The sequence below is a fragment of the Suricata suricatta genome, chromosome 7 (genome assembly GCF_006229205.1).
Source record: "Suricata suricatta isolate VVHF042 chromosome 7, meerkat_22Aug2017_6uvM2_HiC, whole genome shotgun sequence".
NCBI classification, from domain to species: domain Eukaryota; kingdom Metazoa; phylum Chordata; class Mammalia; order Carnivora; family Herpestidae; genus Suricata; species Suricata suricatta.
In genome coordinates, this window is record NC_043706.1 from 3,323,643 (window position 1) to 3,336,050 (window position 12,408).

Consider the following 12,408-nt stretch of genomic DNA (forward strand, 5'->3'; position numbering starts at 1 on the left):
AGCTGTGAATGGCCCTAAAATGACCCGGATTTTAAGGCCTCTTGTGAGACGTGTTTGGCCAGTAAGCAGGCGGATCAGCTCCCTCCTGAAGTACCAGTGACGACTGTCTAGGCAGGCCTCCGCTGTCCGGGCCCCTCCCGGGTAGCCGGAGGCTTGGTTCATTCCCGCCCAGAACATTTTGGTGCCTGCGCTGCTCTTGACCTTGTTCACCGGTTCCATCCTTTGGTTCCATCAGAACGCAGTTCCGGATTTTGAGAAAGCAGCTACATCCCCCGGGAATTTACTGGAATGTAGCGCCCTTTCCTACTTTTCTTCGCTGGAAATTACAACTGTTTAGCGTGTAGATAACTTGCATGTGATGCTTTTCTAACAGTATCTTGGGCAATTTCCTTAATTTACTCAGAAACTTACATTTGAAATTTAGACCGCTGACCTTTCCAACAATGAAGGGCTTTCTAAATCCCTGGGGTTGTAGATCTGGGTCTTAGTTTGGATTTTACTACTCACTGTATGACTTCAAGGCGAATTATTCAGTCTCTGTCTCAGTGTCACTAAATGTGAAGTAAAATAGGGATAATAATATTCAGCTCATAGGGTCCTGGAAAGAAACTTATGCATGGAAATCACCAGACACAGTGTTTGGCAAACAGTGAGCACTTAAGGACTTCCTTATTGTAAAAGAACCTGCTAGAATTTATTTGGTTATGCATTTAAATCATTCTTTCGATTCAACAATTTCTTGATCACTTACTATGCACCATGTTCTCTTAACATCGTTGCGAGTGTTACTACTCTTACCAGACGGCTTTGCCCCACTCCTTCTTGCTTGGCCAATTCCTGATTTCATTTTGCTGCCTGAGTGCGGAAAGGACCCAGGAACCCTCCCCAGGCCCCCTGCCGGCTCTGGCATCAGGATCTTCTGCAGTATTTGCCCGGCACCGAGCCCTGTACTGTGGGGTGACTGTACTGTGTTTGACTTTGGACACTGAGAACAGGCATGTTTTTCTTGGCAAAGAGAAGGCACGGATACATATGTTCTGTTTACCGAACAACACGCAGCGGAGACAGTTGAGCAGGGGACAGAGCGTAAGGCAGCCTGATGGAGTTTCTTGCCGTTGTGACCACCCCTAACGGGTCTCCCTCCAACCCTTGTCGGCCCCCACGGCAGTCCTCACACGCGCCCTCCGCGGCTCCGACTGCGTTCTCTGCTTGGAACGCTAACCGTTTCCCGTCACGTTTGGAGAAAACTTAGAGCATGGACAGTCTTCCCTTCGCTGGCCCCCGGCTGTCTCTGCGGCCACATCAGCTGTGACTCTTGTCCACCCTCCTTCCAATCCCCCTGCTTCCTTGTTCTTCCTCAGTGGGCCAGACACGCTCACCTCATGTCTGCGTTTGCTATTCCTTCTGCCCGAATGCTTTTCCTTCACATGGAACTCTCTCGTTCATTTCATTAAGTGTTCCGCGCGGATGTCCCCTCATCAGGGAGGCCTTCCTGAAACCCCTATCTCCACGGCACCCACTCTGTTTACTTAAGGCCCCTTGTCACATAAATGTGGGTCTTTTCTACTCCCCTGACCCCCACCAGGATAGAAGCTTGGCGAAAGCAGACTTTGTTTTGTTCACTGCTGTGCCGCTGGCAACGTGGACGTCGCCCAGCGTCAGAAAAAGCATAAAAGGGAGTAAAACTGTGTCGAAGCAAAACTGTTTGCATAGACACGATACACGGTTTACTTCTGTAGAAAATGTATTCCATGAATGAGACTTTAGGAAGGTCGCTGGATAAAAAACTAGCTAAAACCCGAAAATGCAGGAACTCAAAATATACCATAAAAAGGGCATCAAAAAGTATAAAGTTCCTAGGAAATATTAACAAAAGACATTTATGGAGAAAATTATAAAACTTTATTGAAAGACACTTGAAAAGGCTAAGTAAATAGAGAGCTACATCACCTTCATGGGAAGACTCCACACTGAAATTAGTCTAGAAATCCAATACAAAGCCACTAAAAATTCCACAATTTTTGTTTTGTTGGAGAACTTGTCAATCTAATGCTAATGGTCCAACGGAGGAGTGATGGGCCGAGAAGGGCTCCCGAAGAAGGAAAGTTTGGTGGAGATTCTTTTTGGAGGCAGGATTTGTCCTGAGCCACAAGGCCTTGTTCCAGGAGCCGCAGGAGCGCTCGGGCAGTCCATCGCCACGGAGCTGGGCCGACTGACCAGTGAGTCACAAGAGGGTCGTCAACAGACCCGCCTGCCCACGGGGACCTGTGCATCAAAGAGCTGGCGCTCCGGATCCGGATCCGTGGGGAAGAAGAACCATTCTGCAGGCAGACGGTACGGAGACAACCACCACCTACCAGCTTGGAGAAAACACTCTGAGCTCCTATCTCCTCCTTTCCTGCCCAGCAGTGCGGAGAAGACTACAGACAGACAGACAGACAGAAGGACGTGCGGGGCCCACGATGTCCGAGCCACAGGGCAGATCTCTAGGGCCGGGGAGCAAACGCCCCCCCCCCCCCGCCCCCAGCTAATGTGTGCTCAGCTTTCACAGGGAACTTTCCAAAGCCAGTCCCTTCCAGGAGGACATGGCTGACATCCCCAAGGCCGACGACGTCCAAACTCCCACAGGCCGGCCGTCTTCCGCTGCTGGTTGGGAAGGTGAAACTCTCAGAAGGGGCTGGAGATTTCCCAACAGGCACGTGAGAGCGGTTCACGGGTCACCCTGGGGGGGGGGGGCGGGGGACGGGACTGCAGCCTCCGGGATGGCCGCTGGGGTCACCGCCAATGACACACTGGAACCCTGGCTCTTTCTGGCAGTGCTATCGTGAAGTCCCGGCCCGAAGGCCTGACGTGATGACCGGGTAGGACCGGGGTGCCGGGGCTGCGTCACGACTGTCCTGAGGAGTCCCGCACGTGCGCTGGCTGCGGGGAACACCGGGCTGGAAGGCGTCTGACCGCAGTGGTGACAGCAGTGAGTGTCCCAGAGCTCTCCTGGGAGCCACGAACAATCTTCAAGGGTGAGGACAGGAGAGGCCGCCTCCCCCCTTTCCACCCGGCTTCGGAGACCTCTGGTCAGTGGTGCTGGCGCTTTCCACAAGGGACACTGACAATGTGTCTTGTACGCGAACCACAGAAATTTGAAATAGGACCCCAAAGTCTACATTTGTATAAAAGTTGATTAAAGAAAAATGGTGTTTCGAGGGACAGAGTCACTGGAAGAACGGAGCTATGAACACTGCACATTTCATTTGGTGTCGCTGCTGCCTTCGGCTGTCTGTGGCTGTGCCGCGGGGGCGGCCGCGTCCTTGGTGGCCCTGTTCCCGGACGCGCCGCCCTCTGTGCCCCCCTTCTTCCCCTTGGGCAGCTTCTCTCCCTTCTTGCGGGGGGCCTTGGCAGGCCTGGCTTCTGGCTTTGGGGGAGCAGGTCTGGCAGACAGCCGCGCCGACCTCCTCTGAGGCTCCCCTTTCACCTTGGCTTTGTCACCCTTAGCGTCTCCCTTTGCTTTTCTCTTGGGCATGGTGGCAGGCCGGCGGGGGCGCTGGGGTCTGTCTTCCTCACACTGCTCCTGGGAAGATTTCTGTAACAAACACGGAACGTGTAAACCATAATGGGAGGGACGGACATATTTAACCACATTAAAATTCAAGTTTGACGATATTAAAATGAAGAACTTGTGCAAATCAAAGATAGTATAAAAAAGTAAAGCAATAAGTTACAAGCAGGGCACATGTAACCGACAAGGGATTTGAATCCAGAAGATTCCAACAGTTCCTGGGGCGCCTGGGGGGCTCAGTCGGTTGAACAGCTGACTTTGGCTCATGGTACAATCTTAGGGTTCAAGAGTTCGAGCCTCAAGTGGGCTCTCTGCTGACAGCTGGGAGCCTGGAGGCAGCTTCAGATCCTGGGTCTCCCTCTCCCTCTCTCTTCCCCTCCCCCGCTCATGCTGGATCTCTCTCTCTCTCTCTCAAAAATCAAGATTAAAAAAAAAAAAAAAGAACTCCTCCAGATCCATGAGAAAAGGACAAAATGAAAAATGTTAAGCAACGAGCAAAAGTGGTAACAAGAACTTCTTAGAAGCAGCGTGAATGGTGCATAAGCACATCCGAGTGTGCCCGGCCTCACTAGTCACACGACACATACATTCTGACATTTCACGGCCGTCAAATTGGTGGAAACTAAATGATCTGACAAAATCAAGGGTACAGCAGATACGGAACAATGAAAACATTACACCCTGCCGGAGTGCGTTTATTTGTGTGTAAATTAGCGTATTCAATGTGAAAACATCCTGAAAAGCAATTTCTTCTGGGTATTTACCAGGCGGAACTCTTGGAGATGCGCACAGGGAATCCCTACTAGAATGTTCACACCACCCTCCGGCCTCTCAAGAGCAGAACAAACCCCTTATTAGCATCTGTGCAGAGGAAGGCTACTCAGCGGCAGAAATGACTAGATTAGGAGGAATCTCAAGAACACAATGTTGAGCAAAAACAGCACGTTACAAAATCGGTACAGTACAGATCCGCTGATGAGTGTGAAACCACGTGACATGCAGCATGTCTACACTGCAGGCATCCAATAAAACTGAAACAAGGGACAAAGATAAAACTCAGGACAGCAGCCACATCAAAGGGGGTTGAGAAGGAGCTGGTGGTCGGAGAGGGCACAGGGTCGGAGGAGTGGGTGGGGCCACTCTCCTCCTCGGACAAGGCGGGGGCAGGGACAGCTGGGACGTGGCCGGCACACTATTCTCTAGATTCTAGAGACATTTCCTGTATCTGCTCAGGAATTAACAACAACTACTTTTGAATAAGTGGGTGGCCCAAAGCACCGCTTTCAGGGACACACAGAACAGAAAGGGATTTATTCTGAGTTTGGGGAATTAGGACCCAGGGCTCTGGCCGGCATTCACAAGCACTTTGTGAACTGTTTTAAAGCTCTAGGCCAAGACCAGCTCCTCACACTCTGTCTCACCCTTGAAGACACTTCCTGGGGAATTCTGCAACCCTGTGTGTCCTGCCTCACTCCACAAGGTTTTACGAAAAGAAAAGAAAAAGCAAAAGATCATTTTGTCCCTAAAGTGCTCCAAAGTGTTGGTGTGTTGTTTTTGCTGGACCTCGACACAGGTCTAAACCAAACTGACTCCATGACAGGCTTTCAGTTTCCCCTCTGACCTTAAAGGCCCAAGTTTCAGTTTCCCCCAAACTATCAGGCAGTTACACATTGCCCAAAAACAAAAAAACCACCTTCGTAACACCCAATCAGGGCCAGCCCCCACCTTCCACATTCCTACGGGTGAGCTCTGTAGATAAAGGCCATAGATAAAACTCTGTTGTCTAGTGCTAAAATTAACCCGTTAGTCACCAAGTGGGGCTCTGGGTCCACTCTATGATTGGTTGGTTTCAAAAATCCTCTAAGTGTTGTAATTGGGTCCCGCCAAAAGTAACGAACACTCTGGGTAATGTGTATGGCTAAAATTGTTGCTATGGCCGTTGTACATTCATGATTGGATCACTGTACCTATGTCACCATTTCTTGTAACCTCCCCTTCCCAAACCCCATGAAAACTCTGCTCAGCCTTTGTTCGGGCTCTCAGCACGGATCCACTGCACTGGTGAAATCTGGGAGCCCGAGTTTAAGCCCAAATAAACGTCCTTTGCTTTTGTATACGTGACTCAGTATCCCCAGTGGTCTCTGGTCTCTGGGGATATTGCGATCTGGGCATAACAGTTGGTCACTGGCCGGGAATCCTCCTCCCCAGAGCCCCTGGGACTCTGACACGTTGGGCCTAATCGCCGGCTGGTGAGTGCACTCATTTCTTGTCCTTCTGTATCTAAATCTTTTTATCCTTTTTGTCCGTTTGTTTTGTTTTGGTGCTAACTCTCTAGGGGGCCTCAGAGGAGTCTGGCCTACGCAATCCCCCTCCACCTTACCGACCCCCCTCCCCGGTCCTCCTGCCCCAGCCCCTAACAGGCATCGCCTCCACAGCCATCCTCCTCTGTCCACCCCCCTCCGCTGAGGAGGGACCAGCTCATGGAACCCGCAGCCGAAGGGGCACCACCCTGGGCTCCCCTCTCGGGCTGCGGGGCCAGTGGATGGAGCAGGAAATCAGCCCCACCACTACCGGCCCTTTGCCTCCTCGGATCTCTGTAATCGGAAGTCTCAAAACCCCCCATTTTCAGAAAACCCAAAGGGTCTCATTGGGTTGCTAGAGACTGTGCTCTTTACCCATCAACCCACTTGGGATGATGGTCAGCAGCTTTTACAGGTGCTGTTTACAACTGAGGAGCGAGAAGGAACCCTGCTGGGGGCAGGTAAACAGTCCCCGGCCCACAGGAACGCCCACCACAAACCGCTGATGGCTGGAAAACCTGCCCTAATGTTCCAAACCTCCAGGCAGCAGCCCTAATGGACATAGAGGACAGCAATCTGTTGCTAGAGATCCAAACTATTCAGTGGTCTCACGAACACGTGTGGCCTAAATTATGTGCTCTCTATGATTCAGGTCCGCCTCCAGAGCCTCATCGGTACCAGCCTGGCGACTGGGTTTATGTCAAACACCATCGGCAGGAAACCCTTGAGCCGCAGCGGAAAGGACCCTACATCATCCCGTTGACCACTCCCACTGCCTTAAACGTGGACGGAACAGCCGCCTGGATCCATTACACCCACGTGAGACCAGCCGGCCCCTCCAAGTCCCGGAAGACTACACCGACCCGGAAGCACAACGATGGAAGCTACACCCAGACAGGAAACACCTGCTCCGGCTGCACTTCACCCGGCGAACATGAAACTGATCACTATGACAATACTGCTGACCGTATGTTGTGCCCCCCCAGTTTCCCCAGCCCCCCAAAACCCTCACCAGCCCTTTAATCTAACCTGGGTCATTGTGAGCACCTCCACAGGAAATACCCTAGCACAAAAATCCTCCGTAGCCCCCAAGAACACCTGGTTCCCAAACCTCACCCTCGACCTACAAGACTTAGAGCTCGGTACGGCCACGAGCTCCCGCCGGAAGGAAGAATGGTTTTACGTTTGTCCGGGGCATAAGAACAGTAACAGGGCCTGGAGACAGATGTGCGGGGGGGCTGATCACTATTTCTGCGCAGCTTGGGCATGTGTCAGCACCGGGGACATCTGGTGGTCTGCACCTGTTACGGATGACTTAATCACCATCCGCAGGGCAGACTCAAGGCCTGGAAATTACTGGAGGGCAGATTCAAGTTGGTACAAAAATTGCACCCATAACCAAAGATGCAACCCAATAGTTATTACCTTTACAGAGAAGGGAAAATCTGACGGCCAGTGGGAAGCTGGCAAGTCATGGGGACTACGTATGTATACTTCATGGCATGGGGGCCTCCCAGCAGCCCTTTTTACTATACGGCTCATCGTTCAACCAGTTACAATGGGACCGTCCAAATCCCTGGGTCCAAACCTGGTCATAGCTCCCCAGGCACCTGAGCCACAGTTTTGAGAACTCTAACAGGAAAAGCAGAGGAAGGCGTAATGAGACAGAACCGTGAACCCACATCTCTTATGCTGGCAATCATATCGGGGGCAGGGGGCGGGGGGAGGTTGGCCTAGCTGGGGCAGGCACAGGACAGCGGCCTTGACGTTACAGGAAAAGAACTACCGTAATCTAAAGGCCGACAGAGCTGAGGACATACAGCGGTTAGAAAACTCCACCTCCCACCTGGAAAACGATGTTGATTCCTTAGCCGGTGGTGTCACAGAACGAAGAGGCCTAGATTTAGTTTCCATGCAACGAGGAGGGCTTTGAGCCGCCCTACATGAAGAAGGCTGTTTTTATGTTAACCGTTGTGGGGTCATCAGGGAGTCCCTTGCCAAGGTACGAGGGAATCTAGACAGACGTCGCAAAGGAAGGGAACAGTCCAAGGGATGGTTCCAATCTTGGCCTGATGCTTCCCCCTGGCTAACGACTGGTAGGGCCCCTTGTAGTCCTACCGTTGGTCTTCACGTCTGGCCCCTGTATTCTTAACAAACGAATCCGATATATAAAACAAAGATTAGGTACAATTCAGCTAATGGCCATAAGAGCCAAATCTCAGCCTTTACACCAGACCGACAGTGACACGGCTGACCAGGACCAGGTCAGGGTCAGGACAGAGCGGGAATGAGAGGACACAGGTCTGAACCAAACTGACCCACTACCTCACTATCTAGACAGTTCACAGGCAAACATGATCCTCGAACAAACTTGGTGTTGATTTTTATGTTCCTTGGCTAACGAAAGCACGCACCTATAAATGATGCTTTTACATCAAATTAGCTACTTTTCTCCCCATTTTTTCACCGTGACTAGAATTATTGAAATTTTGTTTCTCCCTTCCTCCCTGTGCAATGGAGGGAGACGTATGTTAGCACAAAGAAGAAAGAAGCAAAGGGCCCTGAACCGGCCAGTATTTCCCGTGGGACCGGGAAGGGCCCTGGGGACAGAGGCGGACACTGGGAGGACCAGCTGGACCCTCATGCTGACCAGCGACGCCCTGAGAAGCTCACGTGAAACCAGCGGGACCCTGTCTCCCCTTGCTGTGCACGGTCCCTGCCCCAAAATATCCGAAAGCACTGTGGACGCGACCGCCCTGCGGTGGCAGAAACGCCTCGAAGGCCTGCTGACCCCGGAGACCAGCCTGCCCTCGCCCTGGGACGCGCTTCCCTAGACATCCTGGAAACTCCTGCCTCATTTCTCTTCCTTTTACTTCCTCTCCCAAATGTACCACGAAATAAATGCTTGAACAATTCTTAGAGAACAAAAGGTGTGCTGTTTTGAAATCCAAATTCTGACACAATAAAGAAAAGGATCTTTAAAGAAAAATAACTGAGGACGTTGGAGATCCTGAAGGCCGACTCCGAGTGCGGTGGGGCTGGCGCGGCCGGAAAGGGACAGGCGGGGAGAGGCCCCTGCTCATGCAGAGAAGGAACCAACGCCAAGACAGATGTGACGGCACGAACGTCACCAGCCGGCGCACGGTGACGCTTCATCCCTGTTGTCCTGCCGTCATTATCAATAATGCCCCCGTTAGCTGTCAAGTGTGACAAGTTGGATAAAGAAAATGATACTGTCACTAAATATTCTGCATTATTCTTAGAGGCTTTCTTGTTACCAGAGGACGAGACAGGAGACCAAAGGGGACAGCTGTGTCCCAGGACACGTGTGGCTAAAGACCGGCCACCCCAGCCTCCACCCAGCACCCACGAACCGTGCTGCTTAGCCCTCGACCGTTTCCCAGGCTCAGCCGTCTTCATGTTCGGTCCCCTGCCGCTCAGGCCAAGCAGGGGGGCCATGATCGCCACGTGTCAACGGCCGGGTAGGGGACAATAAAGATGAATTCAAGGAAAGCGGGCCACAGGCTGTCAGATACACCGGAGTGTGTGACTTCGGTCAGTGCCTGCACACTCACCTTCAGGAAGCTTGGCAGGAGACCACAGGCTGGCTGTCCAGGGACCTAACAGATGTAAGAGACACAAACACAAATAAGGAAAAAGGGCCAGTGGGATAAAGGGTCACTTCCTGTCCATGAAGACTGGAGGGGGACGGGACGGGCAGGGCGGGGCTGGACCACACGGTGGCGGTAACTGGGAAGAATTCTCTGGGGCGGAGCCCGGGGGCTTTTCCAGGGCAATGGGCCTAGCCGGTGGGTTACCGTGCTGTTGCGTTCTGTACCTGGCAACCCCCGACGTACGCACAAGGGGGGCCTGCCGCAGACTGGACTTCGGGGAACGCTGCGGAACGCCTGGCCCGTTGGCGGGGATGCAGGCAGCGCACGGCGCAAGGGTTACTGAGACAGAAACTTTACTACTAGGCCAACTGGACGTTCTGCTCAATTTGTCTGAAAAACTAAAACGGTTCTTAAAAAAGAAAAATAAAATCTACTGATTTAAAACAAAACAGAAACCCCCATAGTTAAAGATTTAAAAAAGGAAGAAACAATTTGTCAGGCAATAACATCTAGAATTCACAGGACGACAAACATTCTGTCGTGCACCAACTGGCAGATATATCTGGGTAATTTTGTAACTTCGGGAATACAGAAATAGGCTCTCAATGCTATCTCCATGGCAAATTATCAAGACATGGCAACTTTTTAAAGTTCTAGGAATTTAACAAGTCCCCTTTGTTAATAGTTTTGTCCTTGGACGCGCTACTCCAACAGAGAACAGAACAGATTCAGTGAGTCTGAATCCCCATCTTCAGGTTGCACCGGCCTGACGGTCTTGGGGAAGCTCGAAGTCTATCTCTTCCCGGAGCCACACTGCTCGGTGCTAATGTGCAGGGCTCTCCTCCAGCAGCCCCGGGAAAGGGGACACGTGCTTTCCTTAAAATACGTGTTACCTATGAACACGTGTGTTTTCCTACTAGCAAAAGACCCAGGAAGTTGAAATTGGCAGAAAGAGCTGAAAACACATAATAGTGAAATAAAGAGCAAATCCTAGCTTTCACGTGCAGGAGAAGCGTGCAAACGCCAGCTCCGATGAGGAGATGCGGTGTGACAGACCCTCTGTGACATGCACTGGGAATTCTCCAGACCATGTCAGTGAACTAGGTACTACGTGCAGCTCAGTCTCCAGAAGTGAGCTGCATTTGCACACATGCCCCCCAACTCATCGGCAGAGGTCCTGACCCCGGACCTCCCTCTGTGAGGGCAGTGAGAGGCAGGGCCTTCAAGCAGGTAGTTAAGGTAAAAGGAGGACATATGCGCGGGGGGGGGGGGGGGGGGGGGGGGGGGGGGGGGGCACCCGATAGGAGTCATGTCCTTATAAGAGGGGATCGGGACACAGACCACACAGAAGGGTGACCGTCAGCAAGCTAAGGAGAGAGGCCAGGGAAGAAACCAAACCTGTCAGCGCCAGGATACCGCCTTCCAGGCTTAGCACTGGGAGAAGATACAGCTCAGGTTCCTTGTGAGGTTTCGCACAGCTCTCAGATTCCTTCTCCCATATGCGTTTCCTCTGTCCTCCCCCCCCATCTCAGGCCCCCAAGGAGCAGACCCCCCCCCCGCCCGTTCCCAGCAGACGCACGTCCGCGCCACTCACTGGTCTGTGTTTCGGGGGGATGGCTCTAACTCAGGTTCTAGTCTCAATACCTCCCAAAGCCACAAGGCCACCTTCTTCTCTCTGCCTCTTACTTAGGGCAAGACAGTGCTTTGGAGTTGGAGGGGAGGCCTGGAAGGAGGCTGCCAAAGTCAAGTTTGGGAGAGAGAATAACGGACATGACAAAAGAACAGATGGTGGGCAAGGTGCCACGCCACTAGACAAGTGCCCACCCGGCGGCAGCCAGGGTCTAGGGCCTACTTGTTCCCCACCTGCCAAAGGAAGTGGTCAGTCGGGGGGGGGGCAGCCCGGGCCTCCACTGGGGGTTCAGTGGGGGACACTGGGTGGGGGGCAGGGGGAGAAGGTGAGAGCCCTAGAAGGGTAGGTCTGCGGCCACATCTAGCCAGGATTCTCTTGGTTTGAAGAGAAGCAGAAAGCCACAGGCTTCTAAACGAAACAGTCACCCACTTGCGACGGGTTGGCTTGGGGCACCCTCGCTTCCGTATTCCTGCCTGCTGGCATCCCGGAAAGAAGGGGCACGACAGATCTCCAACATCCCCCAGGGCCCTAAGGCTGGTGCCTCCCTTCTGGGCACCACATGAACTCCCTTTATTTCTGAGTGGCCGGGAAGAGCGTGTAAATGAAAGTGTCTTAGATGACTGTCTATCGGGCACCGGCCAAACCTTATTCTCTTACTAACAAGGGAATTAACAAGATGGGAAAAGCATTTGTTTTTCAGAGAAAGTATGAATATGGAGGACGGAGAGAGAAGGAGGAAAGCTCATCAGGTAAAGGCTGCCTTTTCTTGCGGCCACAAACTCTTCCCACTCGCATCGGTCATTGCAGGACCGCCAGGGCCCTGTGGATTGAGACTCTAGGCATGGCCGACCCTGAAAAGGCAGGAGCAGCAGCGGTAATAGAAGTAACACAAGCGGCAGTGGCGGTGGGAGTAATGATAACATCCAGGAAGGAAACCCTGGGGCCGCCACGTGGAATACCACCTCTCCTGTCCCAAGAAAGCCTTTGCTGGATCTAATTAACATGCAAGCTGCCCTGGGTCCGGAGGTCAGAGGCCAAACACCAGGGCTCAAGACCCGACTCTGAGCAGGTGCGGCCGGTGAGCCCAGGCTTCAAGGCGACACGCAGAACCCGCCGCTGGTTCGTTTCTTAACTTTCTTCGCGCGGGGAGCGCAGAAAGCCCAAGAGAGGCAGACAGGGCCTCCGGGGTCCCCCTGGGGGGCTTTCCCGCGGGAGTGGGGGAGAGGGACGCCGAGCGGGGGCCAGGCCAGCCCACCCGCCACGGCCCGGCTGGCGCAGTCCCATCGGCCCCCGGCCGCCCCCCACTCGGCG

The 12,408-nt window shown here is 52.9% G+C and overlaps 1 protein-coding gene and 1 long non-coding RNA gene across 4 annotated transcripts in view; one reads left to right on the plus strand and one right to left on the minus strand.

The window, feature by feature from the left end:
* Positions 1 to 1,879: 1,879 nt before the first annotated feature.
* The window catches only part of LOC115296179 (high mobility group nucleosome-binding domain-containing protein 4-like), an 11,547-nt gene continuing 1,018 nt past the window's right edge, over positions 1,880 to 12,408 (minus strand). Inside the window, exons 1-3 of one of the 3 annotated variants that reach the window (XR_003910759.1) lie at positions 9,692 to 10,621; positions 9,429 to 9,473; positions 1,880 to 3,577 (exon numbers count right to left, since the gene is read on the minus strand). Coding sequence is in view for 2 of the 3 variants with exons in the window: in XM_029944666.1 (XP_029800526.1) it covers positions 3,245 to 3,577; positions 9,429 to 9,473 (378 nt within the window). In the remaining variant the exon portion in view is untranslated. Of the gene's footprint in view, positions 3,578 to 9,428; positions 9,474 to 9,691; positions 10,622 to 12,408 lie in introns of those variants that run through there. The other 2 variants (XM_029944666.1, XM_029944667.1) reach the window with 2 other exon arrangements.
* On the plus strand, positions 5,564 to 9,911 carry LOC115296199. The gene is made up of 2 exons (XR_003910763.1): positions 5,564 to 5,802; positions 6,506 to 9,911. It is a non-coding gene; the product is annotated as an uncharacterized LOC115296199 (long non-coding RNA).